Here is a 24,009-nt window from a genome sequence, read left to right on the forward strand (position 1 = left end):
TCCACGTACATTAATGAGAAAATGTGACTTTCTAAAAGCAGTGATCACTCAATGATTTTTAAAATTTGTTTTTCTGCAATTCCAAGTGACTAACAAACAAACCCTTTGTACTGCTTGGCAATGATTGGGGCATGTGTCCAACCAGAGGGTCCAAACTGCAATCACGGTGTCTCTGTTTTTTGGCGCAACCAATTAAATCTCAAGTTCAGGCTGTCTGTCAGCGGCCCAAGTAAACACCAGATAATCTGTTCATGAGTACGTATCTGATACTGAAAGGGTGGGTCTAAACACTCAGGCTCTAAAGTATCAAAGGTTAATCTATGCAGCAAAAACTGGTGGCTTGATTTGAATCAAAATTGTGACAAGCCAGAAGTCTCACTCACAACAAAGTTTCTCCTGATAAACTTTCCATCCTGGACCCCGGAAGATGCTTTTGAAGAGGTGAGTGAATCACGAGTCAGGACCTTCCTTATCTCTGTCTGAACCATCACTGGAAACATAGAAATGGCTTTGGAGTTCTCAAAAGCCTTGAATATTTTTGTATTATGTGCCTTACTGTCTCCTGGAAGCTCCCAGTGGTGGAACATTTTTCAGGCTAAAGAGAAGGAAGAAATTTCAACAACTCAGCCTGCACAGATTGTAACTACACAGACCGAAGAAGTTGCAACAACTAAACGTACAGAAACTGCAACGATGCAGCCTGTAGAAATTGCGACAACTCAATCTGTAGAAGTGGAACACATTCAACCAGCTGAAATTGCGTCAGCTGTGACCGTAAAAGCTGAAACAGCTCAAGCCAAAGAAATTGTGAATACTCACCGCGCAGAAACTACAGCAATGCAACCTGCAGAAATTGCACCAAATCAACCTGCAAAAGATCAAGCCACAGAAATTGCAACAACCACGGGTAAAGTGAGTCAAGTCACTAAAAGTACTGCATTCTTCCAAGCTGAGGTTAGCTCAGGAGCAGTTGATTATAATTTGGAAAGTGAAGAAGAGAAAGTAAAGATTAAATCTCTCAGCTCTGTTTCACCCTTACCTGGAAATGCCACAACCCCAGTACCAGAGGACAAGTCAACATCTACACCAGGTCAGTGATATTTTTCCCAAATCTTTCTCTTTCCCACTTTCTGATTCACTTTCTGTATTTTAAATACACAAAGCTATTGGTATGACTGAGTTGAGCAAGAGTTTTGACTCTTCTCAAATACTGTCAAAAACAGAACGCAATGTAATTTGTGACATGATTGTATCTTTTAAACCCCTTCCTACCCTTGCCCCCACCACAACCCTTCCCCACCCCCTTTACTACTCCACTTTCCGTGCCTTGTCCTTACACAGGGGGTCACTTCCACCCCAGCGCTAAATCATGTTAACCTTTGCTGGATGTAGTCTTCTTTATCCAGCTACCCATTTTCCTCCAGTTTCTTACCTTCTGTTGACCTTTGCATCGAGAACTGACACTGTGCCATTAACTTTCCTTCATTCATTTCATCAATCTTCTAAACCTGTCTCTGAGACATCCCGAATTAACAAAGGTGTCTCCTTTACAAAGAAGAACAGAGAGTAACTGGATGAAGCCATGTGCCAACTATTTGGCAGCAGCTCTCGCCATCCTCTGGCCCTAGACTCAATGTGGCTCAGTTGGTGATGTTGCTACTTCTATGGGGGAAGGTGATGGGTTCAAGCCTCACTCAAAATTCAAAGCTAAAACTCCCAGCACCAAGGGAGTAAAAGGGGTCATTTAGCTCATTTGAGTGGATACATGGTTGGCAATGCAGAATGATGCCAGAGTTCAATCCCTGCACCAGCTGTGATTGCTATGAACGTCTCTCTCTCTCCCCTCACCTGATGTGTGACGACCCTCAGAATAAGCCATCACAAGTTGACTCTCTCTCATTCTCCTTATGGTCCTCTGAGACTATGGTAAATTCACCCTTCACAAGAGGGTGTGCTGCATTATTTTTTGGACAAGGTGTTAAACCAAAGCTTCATCTGTCCTCTCTGGTAAGTGTGTAAGGTACTCTGCCATCATCTTGAGAAAGTTCAGGGGGAATTATTCCCAGTTTCTTGCCCAATATTGATCCTTCAATCAACATCACAAAAGCAGATTATGTGCTCATTAGCATGGTTTTGGGAGTTTGCAGTAAGCAAATCTACTCTGTTTCCAGCAACATAATAGTGACTACACTTTAAAAGTACTTGGAATGAGGTTCATTTCAAGTTGGTATCCAATTGTACTGAGGAAGCCAGCAATCTGTGAATTGTAACATTCAAAGTACACAACGTTCCAAGAGTTGCTGGGTGGCTACATTTAATTATGCCTAGTAATAGGGGCTCATCTTATTGCAAGGTTTACAATAAGTCTATCAGGATTCTTCAGAGGTCACTGAAGAAGAATTCAAAGATTACATACAGTGAAGATGCCAGTGAGCATAAGAGAGAAATACTGACACCATGTTGATTGGTGCAGCTTTTAACAGTACTGTTGAGAAGGCAAAGGAATTACATACCTTCTGTGAAAAGTTGAATGTCTATGTGCTGGGTTTAGGATTTAGGGAGAAGGTACAGGAGTTAGTTGATAGCTTAGTGATGGAATCATGGTGCTGGAAAGGTCCTGAGAGTGGTGGGAACTCGGAAGGAGCTGTGTGCCACTAATTCTTCAGTCCAGCCGAGAGAGAGGGTTGAACAGCATACAAGCAGCTGTTGCTTGATGCAATTGAGCAAGATGAAAACTTGGGCCACAAACAAAGCCCAGGGCGATTCTAACCTGGTGAGGGTACCTCCCATTGGAGTTATGCTTGTAAGTGGGTACTGGACTACATTTTCAAGAGAGTCTAAGACAGTGTAGAGCAAGGAACAGAGGATAATCAAGCAAAATAAGAGCAGTTATTGCAATATTCCACGACGGAGCAGCTCTTGAAAGGAAGTTTCAAGGCCAGATTGGCAAAAGTGAGTGTGGAGATGCTGCTTGGCCTGCTGTGTTCATCCAGCTCCACACTTTGTTATCGAGGAATTGCATCCCAAAACCAGCCCAACTCGTCCCCTCCCCCCACTGCATCCCAAAACCAGCCCAGCTTGTCTCCGCCTCCCTAACATGTTCTTCCTCTCACCCATCCCTTCCTCCCACCCCAAGCCGCACCTCCATTTCCTACCTACTAACCTCATCCCGCCTCCTTGACCTGTCCGTCCTCCCTGGACTGACCTATCCCCTCCCTACCTCCCCACCTATACTCTCCTCTCCACCTATCTTCCTTTCTCTCCATCTTCGGTCTGCCTCCCCCTCTCTCCCTATTTATTCCAGAACCCTCTCTGATGAAGGGTCTAGGCCCGAAACTTCAGCTCTGTGCTCCTGAGATGCTGCTTGGCCTGCTGTGTTCATCCAGCTTCACACTTTGTTATCGAGGAATTGTGATCCCTTTTGACATTTTGCGAGTTTTACTGAAGCACTGTGTCATTAATGTCTCAGAGGAATTGGAACAAAATCAGTGGGATCTGTCTTGATCAAATTTGCCATTTGATTTGGGCGGTGAAGTGTTCAATCGCTGTCTGTTAGCCATATTTGCCGCGTGTTAATTCTGGGTGCTGAAATATAAATTATGCATATTTTGGACACTGTTTCAAGATTCTCACACTATGTAGTAAAATTTATTGCTATTTATTCAAAGGCACAGAATCTTGTGTTTTTATTCTCTTCTTAAGACCTGTCAATCTCACTGCTTGCCCACTTTAAAAGTTATCTATTCCAAACCAGATCATAACATAAATTTGGCATTCTGGTTGGAGATAATAACATGCAAGAACAAGGTTGATATAGCTGTCGTGGTTAAAGGGTGAAAAGCACATGGTTAGAGGGCAGGTTTAGGGTACTCAGTCATGATCGTACACAATCCGGCTTAAGGGATTGAATGGCCTACTCCTGCTCCTATCTCTGATGACTTTGTTGGCTTTAAAGCACTTGCAGAGGTCTGGTGTTTGTTGTTAGAACATAGAACATAGAACAGTACAGCACAGAACAGGCCCTTCAGCCCACAATGTTGTGCCGACCATTGATCCTCATGGATGCACCCTCAAATTTCTGTGACCATATGCATGTCCAGCAGTCTCTTAAATGACCCCAATGACCTTGCTTCCACAACTGCTGCTGGCAACGCATTCCATGCTCTCACAACTCTCTGCGTAAAGAACCTGCCTCTGACATCCCCTCTATACTTTCCTCCAACCAGCTTAAAACTATGACCCCTCGTGCTAGCCATTTCTGCCCTGGGAAATAGTCTCTGGCTATCGACTCTATCTATGCCTCTCATTATCTTGTATACCTCAATTAGGTCCCCTCTCCTCCTCCTTTTCTCCAATGAAAAGAGACCGAGCTCAGTCAACCTCTCTTCATAAGATAAGCCCTCCAGTCCAGGCAGCATCCTGGTAAACCTCCTCTGAACCCTCTCCAAAGCATCCACATCTTTCCTATAATAGGGCGCCCAGAACTGGACGCAGTATTCCAAGTGCGGTCTAACCAAAGTTTTATAGAGCTGCAACAAGATCTCACGACTCTTAAACTCAATCCCCCTGTTAATGAAAGCCAAAACACCATATGCTTTCTTAACAACCCTGTCCACTTGGGTGGCCATTTTAAGGGATCTATGTATCTGCACACCAAGATCCCTCTGTTCCTCCACGCTGCCAAGAATCCTATCCTTAATCCTGTACTCAGCTTTCAAATTCGACCTTCCAAAATGCATCACCTCGCATTTATCCAGGTTGAACTCCATCTGCCACCTCTCAGCCCATCTCTGCATCCTGTCAATGTCCCGCTGCAGCCTACAACAGCCCTCTACACTGTCAACGACACCTCCGACCTTTGTGTCGTCTGCAAACTTGCTGACCCATCCTTCAATTCCCTCGTCCAAGTCATTAATAAAAATTACAAACAGTAGAGGCCCAAGGACAGAGCCCTGTGGAACCCCACTCACCACTGACTTCCAGGCAGAATATTTTCCTTCTACTACCACACGCTGTCTTCTGTTGGCCAGCCAATTCTGTATCCAAGCAGCTAAGTTCCCCTGTATCCCATTCCTCCTGACCTTCTGAATGAGCCTTCCATGGGGAACCTTATCAAATGCCTTACTGAAGTCCATATACACCACATCCACAGCTCGACCCTCATCAACCTTACTAGTCACATCCTCAAAAAACTCGATAAGGTTTGTAAGGCATGACCTACCCCTCACAAAGCCGTGTTGACTGTATTTGATCAAGCCATGCTCTTCCAGATGGTCATAAATCTTATCCCTCAGAATCCTTTCTAACACCTTGCAGACGACAGACGTGAGACTTACCGGTCTATAATTGCCGGGGATTTCCCTATTTCCTTTCTTGAAGAGAGGAATTACATTTGCCTCTCTCCAGTCCTCAGGTACGACTCCAGTGGAGAGCGAGGATGCAAAGATCTTCGCAAGTGGCAAAGCAATTGCATTTCTCGCTTCCCAAAGCAGCCGAGGACAAATCTGATCCGGGCCTGGCGACTTGTCAATCTTAATGTTTGACAAAATTTTCAGCACATCAGCTTCCTCTATCTCTATCCATTCCAGCATGCACACCTGCTCTTCAAAGGTTTCATTCACTACACAGTTCGATTCTTTCGTAAAGACAGAAGCAAAAAACTCATTTAGGGCTTCCCCTACCTCCTCAGGCTCCACACACAAGTTCCCTATGCTATCCCTGATCGGCCCTACTCTTTCTTTGACCATTCTCTTATTCCTCACGTAAGTGTAAAATGCCTTTGTGTTTTCCCGGATTCCTTCTGCCAAGCCTTTCTCGTGCCCCCTCCTGGCTCTCCTCAGACCATTTTTGAGCTCCTTCCTTGCCTGCATGTAATCCTCTCTAGCTGAACTTGACCCTAGCTTCCTCCACCTTATGTAAGCTACCTTCTTCCTTTTCACTAGAAGCTCCACCGCTCTCGTCATCCAAGGTTCCTTTATCTTACCCCTTCTTGCCTGTCTCAGAGGGACATATTTACTCATCACTCCCAACAACTGTTCCTTAAACCATCTCCACATGTCTATAGTTCCCTTACCATGGAACAACTGCTCCCAGTCCATGCTTCCTAACTCGTGTCTAATCGCATCATAGTTTCCTCTTCCCCAATTAAATATCCTCCCATTCTGCCTAATCCTCTCCTTCTCCATAGCTATGTAGAATGAGAGAGTGTTATGGTCACTATCACCAAAATGCTCTCCCACCACAAGATCTGATACCTGCCCCGGCTCGTTTCCGAGCACCAAGTCTAGAATGGCCTCTCCCCTCGTCGGCCTGTCAACGTACTGCGTTAGGAAACCCTCCTGAACACACCTTACAAAAACAGCTCCATTCAAATCTTCTGCTCGAAGGAGGTTCCAATCAATATTAGGAAAGTTAAAGTCACCCATTACAACAACCCTACTGCGTCCACACTTTTCCAAAATCTGTCGACCTATGCTTTCTACAATCTCCCTGTTGCTATTGGGGGGCCTGTAGTAAACCCCTAACGAGGTGACTACTCCCTTGCTGTTCCTAATTTCCACCCATACTGACTCAGTAGGCAGATCTTCCTCGACAATGGAAGCTTCTGTAGCTGTGATACTCTCTCTGATTAGTACTGCTACACCCCCTCCTCTTTTTCCCCCCTCCCTATTCTTTTTAAATGTTCTAAACCCTGGAACATCCAGCAACCATTCCTGCCCATGAGAAACCCATGTCTCTGTTATGGCCACAACATCATAGCACCAGGTACTGATCCATGCTCTAAGTTCATCACTTTTATTCCTGATACTCCTTGCATTAAAGCAAACACACTTTAACCGATCCCTTGGTTCCTTCCCAGGAAAATCCTTCCCACTAGCTGGTCTACCTCTTGCTACTGCCTCACCTGCATCAACGCTCACCTCTGGTATACAGCTCAGGTTCCCACCCCCCTGCCATACTAGTTTAAACCCTCTCGAACTACTCGAGCAAACCTTCCACCCAGGACATTGGTCCCCTTCCAGTTCAGATGCAACCCGTCCTTCTTGTACAGGTCCCACCTTCCCCAGAAGGCATCCCAATTATCAACATATCTGAAGCCCTCCCTCCTACACCAGCTGCGTAGCCACGTGTTCAGCTGCGCCCGCTCCCTGTTCCTCACCTCGCTATCTCGTGGCACCGGTAGTAAACCAGAGAACACTACTCTGTTCGTCCTGCTCTGCAGCTTCCATCCTAACTCCCTGAAATCACTTTTTATATCCTCAAACCTATTTCTGGCTATATCATTTGTGCCAATATGTAACACGATTTCTGGCTGTTCACCCTCCCCTTTCAGAACTTTATACACCCGATCGGAGACGTCCCGGACCCTGGCACCAGGGAGGCAACATACCTTCCGGGAATCCCGATCTTGCCCACAAAATCTCCTGTCGATTCCCCTAACTATCGAGTCCCCTACCACGGGTACTTTTCTATTCTGCCCCCTTCCCTTCTTTGCCACAGTGTCAGGCTCAGTGCCAGAGAACTGACTACTATGGCTTTCCTCTGGTAGGTCAACCCCCCCAGCAGTATCCAAAACAGTATACTTATTGCTGAGGGGAATGCCCACAGGGGATCTCTGCACTGTCTGTCTGTCCCCTTTCCTCCCCCTAACTGTAACCCATCTATCCTCGTCCTGAGCCTTAGGAGTGACCAACTCCCGATAACTCCTCTCAATTACCCCCTCTGCCTCCCGAATGATCCGTAGTTCATCCAGCTCCAGCTCCATTTCCCTAACACGGTTTTCAAGGAGCTGTAGCTGGGTGCACTTCCCGCAGATGTAGCCAGCGGAGACGTGTGCCACATCTCCCAACTGCCACATTTTGCAGGAGGAGCAAGCAACTGCCCTAGCATCCATACCCCACTTATCTGAACACCCACTCAATACTAAAGCAGAAAGCTCACTTCAAGTAATAATAACAAATTAATAACAAACTTATGTTCAATAGAGAAAGTTTAGAATGAACCTTACCTTATTAACTAGGTTAGAGGAGGAGGGCGGGTGGGAGACACTACAGTTGTAGAGTCTCGGGTTAAGCCGCCTTGCTGATATATATGGTCACTGCTTTCCTTCCCGGCTGCCCCTCTGGTCCTCGTCACTTCCTCTGATGCTCCCGCTCCTTCTCTGAAAGAGGAAAAAAAAAACACCGCTGCCCGCTACCGGTAAGTAATTTTAAAAATAAACTGCTTTACCTTAGCTGCAGTCTTCCGGGTCCGTCTTGCCTCCGCTGCTGCTCGCACTCAAAAAAGCTGTTGCTGCTATAAAGATGCAAGTTTTGCTTTTTCCCTGCTGTTGAAAACCAAATTTATTTTAATTTTCTTAAGTTACCGTACTTCCGTCCTATTCCATCTCAGTCCTGGCAAAAAGTGCAAAAACTCATGGACATTTTTGTCACAAGGATCGAGAAAATCCATCAGCTTCAATTCACTCCCACTAATCCATCTGGCCAGGTTAGCCTCCAACTTGTAACTTTCTTGAGATTGTCTCTAAACTTCCCTCGAGGCCTCATTAGCTCATCTTTTCCTGCTCCTTTGACTCTAACTCCACTAAATTGTTGACCATCCAGCCTCTCTTCCTGGCCCCCATGTGAGTTGATGTCGTAAACAGGTCTTCAAGTGCTGTTGCTCTGTCCTTCGAAACTGATATATCGTCACCCATCTCCTCATAACAAAGCTCCATTTTTCCAAACCACAATCATAGTTCCAACCTCCCTTTCCTCTCCAAGTCATAAGTGCAAAGTCTATCATCCTAATAAGTCGCAGAACACCATCTCCCTGTCCCTACACTCATCCTGCGAACATCCAGATAACAAGGACACCTGTGTTAGACTCATATCTATTTACTTTAGCTCTGCCTCCAACACTATAATTCCAACCAAACTCATCTCCAGACACCCAAGACTGAGTCCTCGCTCTGTAACTGGATGCTCAACTTCCCGACTTGCAGGCCGCAATCAGTTAGGATAGGCAACAACACCTCCTCCAGCATAATCCAGAGATGTCAGGTGACACCAGGTTATAGTTCAACAGGTTTATTTGAAATCACAAGCTTTTGAAGCGTTAGCCCTTTGTCAGATGAAGTGAGAGGGAAGCACACAGGCACAGAATTTATAGGCAGAGAGATCCATGGGACAGAAATCAAAAGATCATGCAAATAGTGCAAGTGAAGTGTCAACAGACTGAATAATAGGTCTCTGCAGGTGATCATGAGTGTCAGACCGAGTGAGTAAAGTGTTAACAGCTGAAATCCAAGTGAAGGGGTGACCTATAATCCGATTAAATGAGTCAGAGAGATAATTACAAAAAATTAAATATAAGGTGGTGCTAGAGACAAGCCAAACGTCTGGAATAACACGAAAGGCATAATAGTCACATGCTGAGGATCTAACCAAAATAACACCTAATCCAAAACTGTACAAATTAATTAAGGTAGAGAGATTATAGCAATTTATCAAAGTGATGATGTCAAAACAGGACAGTAAGGAAGATTTTACAAATACAGAACAGTGTGATGGGGTCACATATTGTGCAACATGACCCCAAGATCACAGTTGAGGCAGTCTTCATGGGTGTGGAACTTGGCTATCAGTTTCTGCTCGGTGATTCTGTGTTGCTATGTATATCAAAGTCTGCCTTGGAGGACGGTTACCAAAGATCTGAGGGCGAATGTCCTTGACCACTGAAGCGTTCCCTGACTGGGAGCGGACATTCCTGTCTGGTGATTGTAATGTGGTGTCCATTTATCAGTGGTCGTAGTGTATGCATGGTCTCACCAATATAGCACTCGCCTGCAGTGTATGAGACAGACAACGCTGGCCAAGTCACATGTGTATCTACCGTGTGCGTGGTGGGCGGTGTTCCCACTTGTGATAGTAGTGTCCATCTTGATGATCTGACATGTCTTGCAGCAGTTACCATAGCAGGAATGTATAGTGTTATGGTCGATGTTGCCCTGAAGGCTGGATAGTTTGCTGAAAACAATGGTCTGTTTGAGGTTTGTCGATTGTTTGGAGGTGAGAAGTGGAGGCATAGGGATGCTGTCATCAGTGATGACTTGTTGAGGCTGTGAGGAACTTGGTGTAGTTTCTCCACTCTGGGGAAGTACTGTACGATGAAGAGTACCCTATCGGTCATATCTTGTGTCAGTCATCTGAGGAGGTCATTGGAGTTTCTTGCTGTGACACATCGGAACTGGCGATCTGTGCTGTTCTTATGAGGGCGTCTATTGCATTCCTCCTCATCTGAGCAGATCCTGAGTAAGTGCAGGGTTTGTCCATAGGGGATGGTTTCGTTAACATGTTTAGGGTGTAAGCTAGAGGAGTGCAGCATCATGAGGTTATCTGTGGGCTTGCGGTTGTGTGAGGTACTGAAGTATCCATCCATGGTGAAGATGTGTGTGTCCAGGAATGCAACTGATTTTGAACAGTATCCCATGGTAAGTCTGATGGTGGGATGAAACTTTTTGATATTGCCATGTGGTCATTTCAGTGATTCCTTGGTTTGAGCCCAAAGGAAGAAAATGTCATCAATATATCTGGTATATAGCATCGGTCAGACGTCCTGCTTTATCTGAAGGCACACCATTGGTTTTCAGATGTATGACGACAACATCCAGAAAGTCAGTGAGTACAGGGGCAGTAAATACCACTTGCTATGAATTAAGACACAGTGAACTAAGAACAGCTTTACATTAATACAGTTTATAGAAGCTATAATGAGACACCTGCAGGAATGTACTGGAATAGTCCTGAGTAAATGTTATGGGGGTCTCCTATAAAGTAAGCAGTTTTTGGAAAATTTGGCTTTTAGGAAGTTTTGTGAAAGAGGAAAGCTCAGTGACGCTAGAAACCAATCCAGATATTTCCACAAAAGCTGAAATAAATCTAGTTTCCACAATCCTTCAAAACAAGTGTCTTCATAACATCTTCTGAAGATGGGTCCCGACTCGAAATGTCAGCTTTCCTGCTGCTCTGATGCTGTCTGGCCTGCTGTGTTCCTCCAGCTCCACTCTGTGTTATCTCAGACTCCAGCATCAGCAGTTCTTACACTTTCTTCTTAACATTTGCACCCTTGAAAACATGAAATATAATTTTTAAATGCATTGTAAAATGCAGACTAAACAAAACTATTAAAATATTAAGAAAAATTTACAAGCATTTTTAATTTGGTCTTATATAATTCATTCTGTTACCGTATTACTTAAATAATTCAAACAAAGCAACTGTCATTACATCGCTTTCCTCTGCAATGTGAACATTTTAAAAAGTTAAGGCTGTAATAGCAAATTCCATTGATAGAAATAGGCACCCTAGTTTTTGATATTCTTACAAAGCTTAGGGAATTATAATAGTATTTCTCATTATCTCTCTGTGGCCATTATGAACACATACTTCAAAATATTTAGGTGCCAGTAGCAATCCCAGGATTTCCTTTTCCCTGGGAGCGTTTCTCTGTCGATATTGATTTATCTTGTTAGAAAATATCCTCCTGAATTTGCTGCGTCCAACCCATCTTCTTATGACAGAACTGTACCCACCCCCAAACTACTTGCATCCATCACTACACAGTAGGGTTTAGTGAAATTGGATGAGACCAAAAATGCATTGATCAAAATTGCTGCCAACTTCTCAATGGATGCCTAGCACTTCCCTGACCAAACGACTATGGCTTTATTTTGGAACAAATGTATCAGGGAAGCAGCTATAATGCTGATAATAATTAAGAGGAGGTGACATGCTCATGGTATTAACACTGGGCTGTTAATCCAGGCACCCAGAAAATGTTCCGCAGTCTTGAGTTCAAATCCTGCCATGGCAGATGGCGGAATTTGAGTTCTATAAAAATCTGGAATTAGAGTCTAATGATGTCCATGAATCCATTGTCAATTGTTGGGGGGAGAAAAATGTTATCTGGTTCACCAAAGTCCTTTAGGGAAGGGAACTGCTGTCCTTACATGTGACTCCAGATCTACAGCAATGTAGTTGACTTTCAACTGCCCTCTGGGCAATTAGGAATGGGTGATAGATACTGGCCTAGCCAGTGACACCCTCATTCCATGAATAAGTCAAAATAAAAACCACACACCTCCAAAACTCTTATTATTTCCCATTTTCCCTTCCAAACCAACAACCACTCCCATCTGGAAAGTCAAGGGAAATAGCTAAATGGAGATTCCACTATCTGAAAGTTCAAAGTCACTCACTATACTGACATAGCAATATATCACCATTTCTTTAGTGGGTCCTGTGAAACCCTCGCTATCGGCATTATCAGCATTATTGATTTATCTTGTATTGGATCTATCGCATGGATTGCAATAATTCAAGAAGACAACCCATCACCATCTTCTAAAGGGCAACTAGGGACAGGCAATAAATGCTGGCCCAGTCAGTGACACCCACATCCCAGAAATGAATATACAAAAAGTTTGAGGAGTGGGAAATTTCACTAATGTTTGTAATTTTGCCGCGCCTGTCCTTTTCCTACCATGTGCCCGTGATAGATTATTTGTATCTTTGCAAGCACACACCTGGAAATGTTAATCCCCAAATCAATCAGTTGTAATTTCCCAGGCTGTAGTTGTTTCAAATGGCCTTTCCAAGTGTCACCATATGCAACACATCTTCAAGGTAAACTATACAATTAGGAACAGGGCTAGCACTTGATCCCACAATCTCTGAAAAATTGCTGGAGTCTTGTTAGCTCAAATGGTATCACTTGGCATTGGAAAAAACTGTCTCATTTGCTAAAGGCCCATGTTTATTTACCACTGGGTGTTGAAGGGACTTGCCGGTCTCTCAGAGACCTTCAAGAGCGCATTGGATGACTGTTTGGATTGAAATGGTGTGAAAGGGTACCATACAGTGTGAGATCTTGATCTGACTGGATCTCAGTGGGTGATCCACATTGAATGAAGAACTTGGTTAACTCTTCTATCACTGTTTTAGGTACCTAATGACAGTAAGGATATTTCGCTTTCCTAATTTGGATACTAATCTAGATGTTTACCTTGAAGGTCCATACAGTAATAGACATCTTCACAAGGGGTGAGATTAACTGGTGAGATCAAAGTTTGTCAAGATCACCTTCCTGCCTTGTGTTTTATATCAGCAAAATGACTAATATCAGAGGAAACATTGTCATTGCCAAATCCCCCTCCAGGTCACACTGACTTGAACACATTGCTTTGTTCGTTCACAGTTTCAGTATCCTGGAAAGTCCTGCCTAACACTATAATGGGAACACCATCACCATAAGAATCACAGTGATTCAAGAATTAAGCCTTCAGCATCCCTTCAGGGCATCTCGAGATGAGCAATCAATGTGGTCTTTCAGAATCACCCCCCATCCAATGAAAAGATAATATGATCCAGGTGAATATGATATGATGAAGGAGCTCATGAGGTGATTAGAGTTAGAATAGAATCCACACAGTGCAGAAAGAGGCCATTCAGTCCATCAAGTCTACACTGACCCTCTGAAGAGCCTCCATTTACATGGGTAATTCACCTAGTCTGCACTACGACAGTTTAGCATGGCCAATCCTCCACGTCTTTGGACTGTAGGAGGAAACCAGAGCACTCAGAGGAAACCCCACACAGACACAGGGAGAACGTGCAAATTTGATACAATCACCCAAGGGGGCATCAAACCCCTGGCAAGGGGAGGCAGCAGTGTTAACCACCAAGTTACCATGCCTCCCTTGTTAGTAGTTGAAATTAGTTGCTATGGGAGATGAGAGGCCTGGTGATCTGGTGGTTAAGTGAGAATTTATCCAATCTAGAATTTGACCTTGGGATCACCTTGATGGAAGGTGATTAGGGCAGGGATAGGTGGGAAGGCAGGAAGGTTGAGCGTTGCTATATAATTAGGTGCATAACAAAAACTTGTTGAGGTAGATCAAGTAATCGTTAAACGCAAGACTGTGTTTTCTTTTCTCATGTCAAAACTGTCAGGATAGTTTTCGATACATTATTGTTTAAATTCAACTTTACCAAAATTAGTCAATTGTTTCTTCCTAGCACACTTAATTCTTTGTCAGTTTAGACTTTTCTTTCTTAAATGTGACTTTTCTCTCTTTATTTAGACTTAGTTAGCCTCCACTACCAGGGATGAGGAACTTCAGCTATGTGAAAAAGCTGGCACATGTGGGCTTGTTGTCCTTAAGAGTGCTAAAGGTCAGGAAGATATGCGTAAATTGCGCAACACATTTCTTGTGGAACTCAATAGTTTGACTGATCTGTGCTTGATCATGTTAGGCTGGCAGCTGGTCTTTGTTAACTGTACCTGATTGCTTAAGCTTACTGATGGAGCTAGAGAGCTAGGAGAACTATGAAAATTCCAGTCAAGAAACGAAGCTCTGGCCTATGACCCATGCATATAGAAAATCCTGTAAGGTCTATGATATTTTAATGTATGGTAATCAAAGATTGTTAGTTCAGAATTTTCATCTCTGCATTGTTCTGAAATAAATGTGAAAATTGCAATATACAGAACACCGGGCAATGCATAACAGTTTTCATTTCTATAAATAAGGAGAAACTATTTCCACTGGCAGACCCGTGAGTAGCCAAAGGACACATATTTAAGGTGTTTGTCAAAAGAACCAAAGTCAACATGTGAAAGCATTCCCTGATTGAGTGAGATGTTGTAATCTGAAATTCACTGCCTGAAAGGGAACAGATCCATATTAATTTTCAAAATAGAACTGGAAAACATTTGAAGGCAGAAACTTTTACAGGGCAATAGGTAAAGAGCAGAGGAATGAGACAAACTGGATAATTCTGCCACAGATCAGATACAATGTGCTGAATGGCCTCATTCTATAACAGCTGGTTCTACAATTAGATCAACTTAGGTTAAACACTGTTTATACAAGGATGTCTAGTACCCAAGCATGTTTGTGTAACACAATTGTTTACTGGTTTTATTACACAATGTTGCATTTTACAATTCAAAACTATGTCATGGTGTGGTAATTCACGAGTAGTCCCTGGTTATGACTCTTCCCCCAGCCAACCTCCTCATGAATTTGGAACAGCTTCTGCCAGTTGTGTAAGTGAATGGCTCTGAAAGAGTTAATGTTGAAGTTGGATGAGCTCCACCCAATTTGATGATATCTCACACGGCACAAACATGATATGAGCTATTGCAGGGAGCAGGTGCATTCTTTACAGCTCCCAAGAACCCTGATGCCTGAAAAGTGAGGTACACCGCACTTATTGTTGTCATACAAGATGTAAGTCATCTTGTTCATGAAGACAAATGCTTTTGTTGGGACTCACCAGCAATGGTGCACAAAAATCTAGTGGCTCTTTGCAGTGGTAAAAATACTTAGAGGGAACATTGTTCACCTGTGATTCCGTTGAGATTGACCAGTGGAGTATCTTCCATCACTGACAGCCGAGACACAGCAGAGACAAGAGGATTGATTGCAGTGTATCAGAGATAATAGGAACTGCAGATGCTGGAGAATCCAAGATAATAAAATGTGAGGCTGGATGAGCACAGCAGGCCAAGCAGCATCTCAGGAGCACAAAAACTGACGTTTCGGGACTAGACCCTTCATCAGAGAGGGGGATGGGGTGAGGGTTCTGGAATAAATAGGGAGAGAGGGGGAGGCGGACCGAAGATGGAGAGAAAAGAAGATAGGTGGAGAGAGTATAGGTGGGGAGGTAGGGAGGGGATAGGTCAGTCCAGGGAAGATGGACAGGTCAAGCAGGTGGGATGAGGTTAGTAGGTAGATGGGGGTGCGGCTTGGGGTGGGGGGAAGGGATGGGTGAGAGGAAGAACAGGTTAGGGAGGCAGAGACAGGTTGGACTGGTTTTGGGATGCAGTGGATGGAGGGGAAGAGCTGGGCTGGTTGTGTGGTGCAGTGGGGGGAGGGGACGAACTGGGCTGGTTTAGGGATGCAGTAGGGGAAGGGGAGATTTTGAAACTGGTGAAGTCCACATTGATACCATTAGGCTGCAGGGTTCCCAGGCGGAATATGAGTTGCTGTTCCTGCAACCTTCGGGTGGCATCATTGTGGCACTGCAGGAGGCCCATGATGGACATGTCATCTAGCGAATGGGAGGGGGAGTGGAAATGGTTTGCGACTGGGAGGTGCAGTTGTTTGTTGTGAACTGAGCGGAGGTGTTCTGCAAAGCGGTCTCCAAGCCTCTGCTTGGTTTCCCCAATGTAGAGGAAGCCACACCGGGTACAGTGGATGCAGTATACCACATTGGCAGATGTGCAGGTGAACCTCTGCTTAATGTGGAATGTCATCTTGGGGCCTGGGATAGGGGTGAGGGAGGAGGTGTGGGGGCAAGTGTAGCATTTCCTGCGGTTGCAGGGGAAGGTGCCGGGTGTGGTGGGGTTGGAGGGCAGTGTGGAGCGAACAAGGGAGTCACGGAGAGAGTGGTCTCTCCGGAAAGCAGACGGGGTGGGGATGGAAAAATGTCTTGGGTGGTGGGGTCGGATTGTAGATGGCGGAAGTGTCGGAGGATGATGCGTTGTATCCGGAGGTTGGTGGGGTGGTGTGTGAGAACGAGGGGGATCCTCTTTGGGCGGTTGTGGCGGAGGCGGGGTGTGAGGGATGTGTTGCGGGAAATGCGGGAGACGCGGTCAAGGGTGTTCTCGATCACTGTGGGGGGAAAGTTGCGGTCCTTGAAGAACTTGGACATCTGGGATGTGCAGGAGTGGAATGTCTTATCGTGGGAGCAGATGCGGCGGAGGTGGAGGAATTGGGAATAGGCGATGGAATCCCCTATCGTTCTAAATCCCCCTCGTTCTCACACACCACCCCACCAACCTCCGGATACAACGCATCATCCTCCGACGCTTCCGCCATCTACAATCCGTCCCCACCGCCCAAGACATTTTTCCATCCCCACCCCTGTCTGCTTTCCGGAGAGACCACTCGCTCTGTGACTCCCTTGTTCGCTCCACACTGCCCTCCAACCCCACCACACCCGGCACCTTCCCCTGCAACCGCAGGAAATGCTACACTTGCCCCCACACCTCCTCCCTCACCCCTATCCCAGGCCCCAAGATGACTTTCCAAATTAAGCAGAGGTTCACCTGCACATCTGCCAATGTGGTATACTGCATCCACTGTACCCGGTGTGGCTTCCTCTACATTGGGGAAACCAAGCGGAGGCTTGGAGACCGCTTTGCAGAACACCTCCGCTCAGATCGCAACAAACAACTGCACCTACAAGTTGTAAACCATTTCCACTCCCCCTCCCATTCGCTAGATGACATGTCCATCATGGGCCTCCTGCAGTGCCACAATGATGCCACCCGAAGGTTGCAGGAACAGCAACTCATATTCCGCTTGGGAACCCTGCAGCCATATGGTATCAATGTGGACTTCACCAGTTTCAAAATCTCCCCTTCCCCTACTGCATCCCTAAACCAGCCCAGTTCGTCCCCTCCCCCCACTGCACCACACAACCAGCCCAGCTCTTCCCCTCCACCCACTGCATCCCAAAACCAGTCCAACCTGTCTCTGCCTCCCTAACCTGTTCTTCCTCTCACCCATCCCTTCCCCCCACCCCAAGCTGCACCCCCATCTACCTACTAACCTCATCCCACCTCCTTGACCTGTCCGTCTTCCCTGGACTGACCTATCCCCTCCCTACCTCCCCACCTATACTCTCTCCACCTATCTTCTTTTCTCTCCATCTTCGGTCCGCCTCCCCCTCTCTCCCTATTTATTCCAGAACCCTCACCCCATCCCCCTCTCTGATGAAGGGTCTAGTCCCGAAACGTCAGCTTTTGTGGTCCTGAGATGCTGCCTGGCCTGCTGTGTTCATCCAGCCTCACATTTTATTATCATTGATTGATTGCAGTGTGCCACCTACTGGCTGAGATGGCACATGCCACAAGGTGTCAGGAGGAGCAATCAGGGCAAACACCACACTGTCCATCAGATCTTTGCACATATATTGTGAACTGGGAAAAAAAAATCCCTTCCTCACTGGGATCTTGCAGCTCAAAATTCTCCATTGTTGCTGCTAGTGGTTTTCATTTTGATCCATGTTTGAGAACTTGGAACACATGTTTGCATTCCATCTTTATGGCTAAACAAATCAGTCTTCACAATCAAATTTGTATCGTAATCTGCTGGATGAGACTGTGACAACGTTTCATACAATTTGCAATAGTGTGACGTGAATTAAATTCAAATAGTAAAACGAAATGCTTTAATAGGTCACTTAGCATCTAAATGAGAAAGATGGGTTGGAAGAAAGGTTTGCATTTATATATTACCTTTCATGTCTGCTAAACAGCTTGAAGGACTTTAGTGTAGTCACTTTTGGAATGTAAGAAATGTGGAGGTGAAGTTGCACGCAATAAACTCCCACAAGCAGCCATGCGGTGATGATCAGATAATTGTCATTTAATGTTGACTGAGGGATAGATATCGGTCAGGACCCTGGAGATAACACAACTTTCCTTCTGCACCAGAGCAGGCAAGTGGAGCCTTGCTTTAATATGCCATTCAAAAGGCAGCATGTTGACAGAGTAGCACTCCCATGGAGCGGGAGCCTTGATTTTTGCTCTCAGATCCTGGAGTGGGACTTAAACCTGGAACCGCATGTCTCTGAAAGAAGACAGTCTACCCCAACTGAGCCAGAGCTGAACAAACGCTGATGTTTCGAGCCTGGACCCTTCATCAGTTTCTGATGAAGGGTCTAGGCCTGAAATGTCAGCTTTTGTGCTCCTAAGATGCTGCTTGGCCTGCTGTGTTCATCCAGCTCCACACTCTGTTATCTTGGATTCTCCAGCATCTGCAGTTCCCATTATCTCTGAACCAGAGCTGGCTCAGTTTAATTGTTACCAATGAAATGCTTTCAGCAGATCTGAGTCAGACTAGTGAAATCTTTTCCAGAGAACTTGGGATCATTACATATGGTGCAACGTCAAACTGTGGCGGGGATTCCACCTCAAAACACCTTTGATGAGGTGACCTTGGTATTAGTAGTGGCCATTCCTCTGAGCCAGAATTTCCAAGTTCATCCAGGTTTGTCCAATTTTGAGGTTCAGGCAGCACCAAGCTATGGAAGGTGTTTTCATAACGTGGACGAACACATTGAGCATCAGCCTGCAAATCCTTCCAATGCACACCAGTGGCAGGCAGTCAGGGTGGGTGAGATTTCTGGTCAACGGGATGATGGAAAAGAAAGTTGGAGCTTCTACCATCTTCATACATATCTCCAGACTCCACCAGGACATGTAAAGTGCAACACAGACTCCCTGAGTGATCTGCAGCCCAGTACGAGACATTTGATACCATTAAGAAAATGGATTGCTTGCAGAGTAGTGACTGGAATCTAGAGAGAGATTCCTTTGACCATACTATGTAACTTCTGAAATAAACTTTGAAGAACCAATTTGGAAAGAATTCAATTTCTACTTGGGTTTTGTTTAGTACTTTCACAAATGACTAGGAAGGCAGGGAAGTAGGAAGAATAACGGTACTTCCTTTCAGAAAATGATAAACATCAGCTTACAGTAATGTGAAAATAACCTGCGATCTATCATAGCAATGTCAACATTCACCTTCCAATGTGTGTGTGTGTGTGTGTGTGTGTGTGTGTGTGTGTGAACTTGATTATATACATAACTATGGGTTAAATTAACTCTTCGATGATGGTGAATTTGTAGCCTTACATTCTCTATGACTGTACACTAGCATCAGCATTCTTAAACAGAGCAAACATCTGTGATGCTGTTGGGTGTGAGCCAGGCAGTCATCCTTGACACATTATCAGGACTTGGGGACGATAACAAAATGTTCAAGAGACGAATTTGAGTTTGTTGCTGACTTCAGAGCAGATTCCCAGCTGGTATGAGGAGCATGTTGTGAAGAGCAGGTTGACACTGAGTCGTCTGAGCGATCCCAAACAAGCCTCTTTCAAAAGCAGTCACATTTCAGTTTTAAACTCACTCTAGAAAGAGTCTTGACCCTGCTATGCCTCTTTCCTTCTTTGGTCCCCTGGGTTTCTTGCTGCTCTGTGCTCTCTACCATCCGGTAGGGTCATGGTGGTGGTTTGAGGGCGATGTTTCACCAACCAGTCAGACAATGCAGCAGCCTGAAGTGACAACACCCTCCTGGCCTAGAAGAGGAGATGACGTGCAGTTAATTCAAACTTCCGAAAAGACATCTAACGAAAACAATGCTCAAGGTATATTATAGTTCTCATTTTCTCTTTTGTCAGGATCAGGACTGGAATACTAATCATACAGAAATTGGAAAAGATGGGTGAAACATGATTGTGAATGGTTGGGGTGCTTCCGGGGCTGCCAAAAACAAAACCAGCCAATGTTTATTGGTGGAGAAAGCATCCTGTGCATGCCCATTGAGAAGAAAGCCAGACTTGGCTGTGATGCTTCTCTAGCTGAATAGTTTCACTTGATGTTTACTGACAAGACTCAAATGTGCACACAAGTCATTTTGAACAAGAAATGGAGGGATGCTGCTAGTAACTGCCTTTACATGGGGGGGGCAAAAAATTAACACGGAAGTAGAAATGTAGGGATTAAGCTAGCTTTGTTTTCCTTGTATTCTGTTCTAAGCATATACATGGATATATAAATGATCTTGTCAGTTTTTCCAACAATAGAGTCAATCGTATAATCCAATCAATATTACAATCGGGGAGCAGCATAGTGACGCTGTCACTTTTGAAAGACCTGTTTGGCAAACAAGAGTGGAAAACTTGCTTACAGTCTCTTTCTCCAGCTCAAAGATAAAATATTGGAGATTTGAGCGGGCAATAAATAAAGTAAATCCACTTGCAATTCAATTTTGCTCACGGTTTGAACATTTTTAGAAACTGGCCATTGGCATTTATTGGCAATTCTCAGTAATTATTTTTGCTTTTTTTCCTGGTAGCTGTTTTTATGAATCTGAAAAAGGGTGGAGGGAGGGGGGTGGTAGTGCATGGTCAGAGTTGAGGCGGGAGGTGGTAGGGAGCTGCTGGAAGATTACCCAGGTTTTTACCTGCACAAAGCGTAGGGCAGTCAATTGTCATCTGGGACTTTGGCAAACGAGAAATTTCTGACACTGGAATCCATTGTCAGTTTGTGGAAGCTCAGGGTCAGTTTTGTGATGCAGCTTACCATTTTAGACTTGCGTTTGAATCCAGCCTAGCCTGGAAGCTGGAAGTGTTGCGAGAAACTAATTATACGGTGTTTCAATCTAGATCCAGGTGGATAACAGCATTTGAACACTCCTGGTTGGGTTGAATATCTGTAGGACACTGTTTGATTTTACTCATTTCTTAATGTGTGTGATTCATAGAGCTAGTGACCAGAAGGGGGATACCTGGAGGATATAATAGTATCAGAGATAATGGGAACTGCAGATGCTGGAGAATTCCAAGATAATAAAATGTGAGGCTGGATGAACACAGCAGGCCAAGCAGCATCTCAGGAGCACAAAGCCCTCTCTGATGAAGGGTCTAGGCCCGAAACGTCAGCTTTTGTGCTCCTGAGATGCTGCTGGGCCTGCTGTGTTCATCCAGCCTCACATTTTATTACCTGGAGGATATCTTTTCTTCTCCACCCCAGGGAAAATGTAATTATTCATAACAAACGTATTGTCCCCCCTCTTCAGTTCCTTTCTGATCTCTCTGTCTTGGCTGCGAACTGGAGCATTCCCCAGCACTGAACAATCAAGGAAGTTGCCAGAATCTTGTTCATGAAAACAGTCATCAACAGAATAAAAATTCTACTTGTCAGTATGTTCTTGGAGTTCTAATAATACAACATTGTCCCTGAAATGAATCAGTGTCTGAGCAGGGGTTTCCCCTCCAACAACGTCCCCCACTAACACCCTCCAATTTGCATTTCACGGTAAGCTTAAAAGGTTTTTCCAATGTATTTATTCACAGGATGTGAGCATCACTAATCAGGACTGTATTTATTGCTCATCCCCCAATTACCCTTGGGATGAGAGACTTGCTCGGCCATTTCAGGACATAAATGCAGTGGAGCAGTTCAGAAGAGGTTCATAGATTGATACATGGAATGAGCAGGTTGTCTTATGATGGAAGGTTGGATAGGCTGGGTTTTTTTTCTCAGTGGAGTTTCGAAGATAAGGGCTCATTTGACTGAAGTGTTTTAGACCTTGAGTAGTCTTGACAAGGATGTCTCCACGTATATGTCAGATAGTGTGTTCAAGTGAGGCTTGGACCCTTGAATTTCCAGTTGTCAGTTTTCAGGTCTTTAACTCTCACCCTCAGTCTATTAATAACATTGCCAGAGGAGTGGAAGTTTTATGTTTAGCATTTGTGCAAATTTTTCTCCAAATCAGAAATGCATGTCCTGCAGAGAGAGTTACAGAGGTTTAGGAAATACACATTGCCATGGTAACCATGAGTATATTACCCCATAAACACACAAGTTTCCCTGAGATCGAGGGAGGTGACGTTGTAAGCTTGCAGCCGGATGTGACTGGGTATTGTTCAACTGTGCAGGAGATGGGTTGTTTTGGGAGCTGAGGCAATAGGAAGAAAGGTTGATACTTCAATTGAGAAAAGTTTATCATCAGACTTCATGCAGAATCTGATATTACGTTCCAAGAGAAGGGCAAAGCAACCAGTTTGCACGTAAAAAATAGGCCTACCAAGTTCTGGAAACATTGCTCACTGTAAATGGACAGACTATGGGTGGATCTGCACTGCATGGTTTACAGTGGTTAGAGATGGCAGCTCACCATCACTTTCTCCATGGCAGTTAGGAATGGGCAGCAAATTCCATCCCAACAGCCACATCCCGTAAATGAATAAAATAATATTTAAAGAATCCAACAGACTGACTCTCTAAAACTATTTAAGGAACCAAATCCCAAGTGGATGCAAACAATTTCTATAAACTTGACTGCATATTTATAAATAGCAAGAATTTAGTACTGATTTACTGTGACATAACTGAATTTCCTTTGTGGCCCCCATTTATTTATTTCATTATTAACCCACTGGATTAATTACTTGCACTGTTGAAGAACTGCTAACTGTGATTATTCATTGTAATATTGTGCGATATCTTTGATAACTGATGAATGTACCATCATACACATGAAAATATATATCAGAAGCATGAGTAGGCCATTTTGTCCCTCAGGACTGCTCACACTGTTCAATAAGATCATGGCAGATCTGATTATAGCCTCAGTTCTACGGTACTGTTTATCTCGGATACCATTGGCTCCCTTGATAATCAAGAATGAATCTAATTCAACATTAAAAATAATCAATGACCATGCCTTTGTAGCTCTCTGGGAAGAGAAGTCACCTTACACCAGCTCTTGGCAAACACCAGGAAAATCTTCCTCCACTCCAAAGATACAACTATTAACTGTCAAACAGTTTTGTATCTATGTTTTTATTATCCCTTTTATTCCATGAGTTCTAACTTTGCCCGCTAGTCTGTGTGTGGTACGTTATCAGGTCAGGGTTATCTCATCCACTCAATGACTTGTGTGAATCTTGCCAGGAAGTTAGTAAGGCAAAACATGAAGCTAAAATGATTTGCTGGGCCAGATTTAGACATCACCAACTCCTAGGAAAGGTCTAGATGATTTTATTCAACACTTCCTTCATCTTTTCATACCTCTGGGCCTCACCAGCATACACTTATAAAAATTAAAACTCAAAGTAACAATAACAGAGGGCAAATAAATAGAAAATAAAACTCCTGAGAAATAGGTGAAGCAGTAAGATTGTATAGCAACTTTTTGAGATAATGAGCTGTCCCAAAAGTCTGAAATAATGCTGGTTAGATTTTTATCTCCAACTTCCTTCCTTTCTTTCCTCTTCTGAAGTCTTTGACTCCCTTGTTGTTGTTGACCTAGTCTTTGATAAAGTATTGATTTGAAGCTTTGTCTGATGCCCCTTGATAAATATTAACGTTGATTCCAGAATTGTGTAAGTTGCTGAAGAATAAAAGGGAGCCTGTGTGGCTAGTGTTACCTGAGGGATC

At 44.3% G+C, this 24,009-nt stretch overlaps 1 protein-coding gene across 1 annotated transcript in view; it reads left to right on the forward strand.

Moving 5' to 3' along the window:
* The first annotated feature begins 269 nt into the window (after nt 1-269).
* The window catches only part of LOC125466151 (collagen alpha-1(XVIII) chain-like), a 123,209-nt gene continuing 99,469 nt past the window's right edge, over nt 270-24,009 (forward strand). Inside the window, exon 1 of the mRNA XM_059638786.1 lies at nt 270-1,090. Coding sequence (XP_059494769.1) covers nt 505-1,090 — 586 coding nt within the window. The 5' untranslated portion in view covers nt 270-504. The remainder of the gene's footprint in view (nt 1,091-24,009) is intronic.

The sequence above is a fragment of the Stegostoma tigrinum genome, chromosome 31 (genome assembly GCF_030684315.1).
Source record: "Stegostoma tigrinum isolate sSteTig4 chromosome 31, sSteTig4.hap1, whole genome shotgun sequence".
Lineage (NCBI taxonomy): Eukaryota > Metazoa > Chordata > Chondrichthyes > Orectolobiformes > Stegostomatidae > Stegostoma > Stegostoma tigrinum.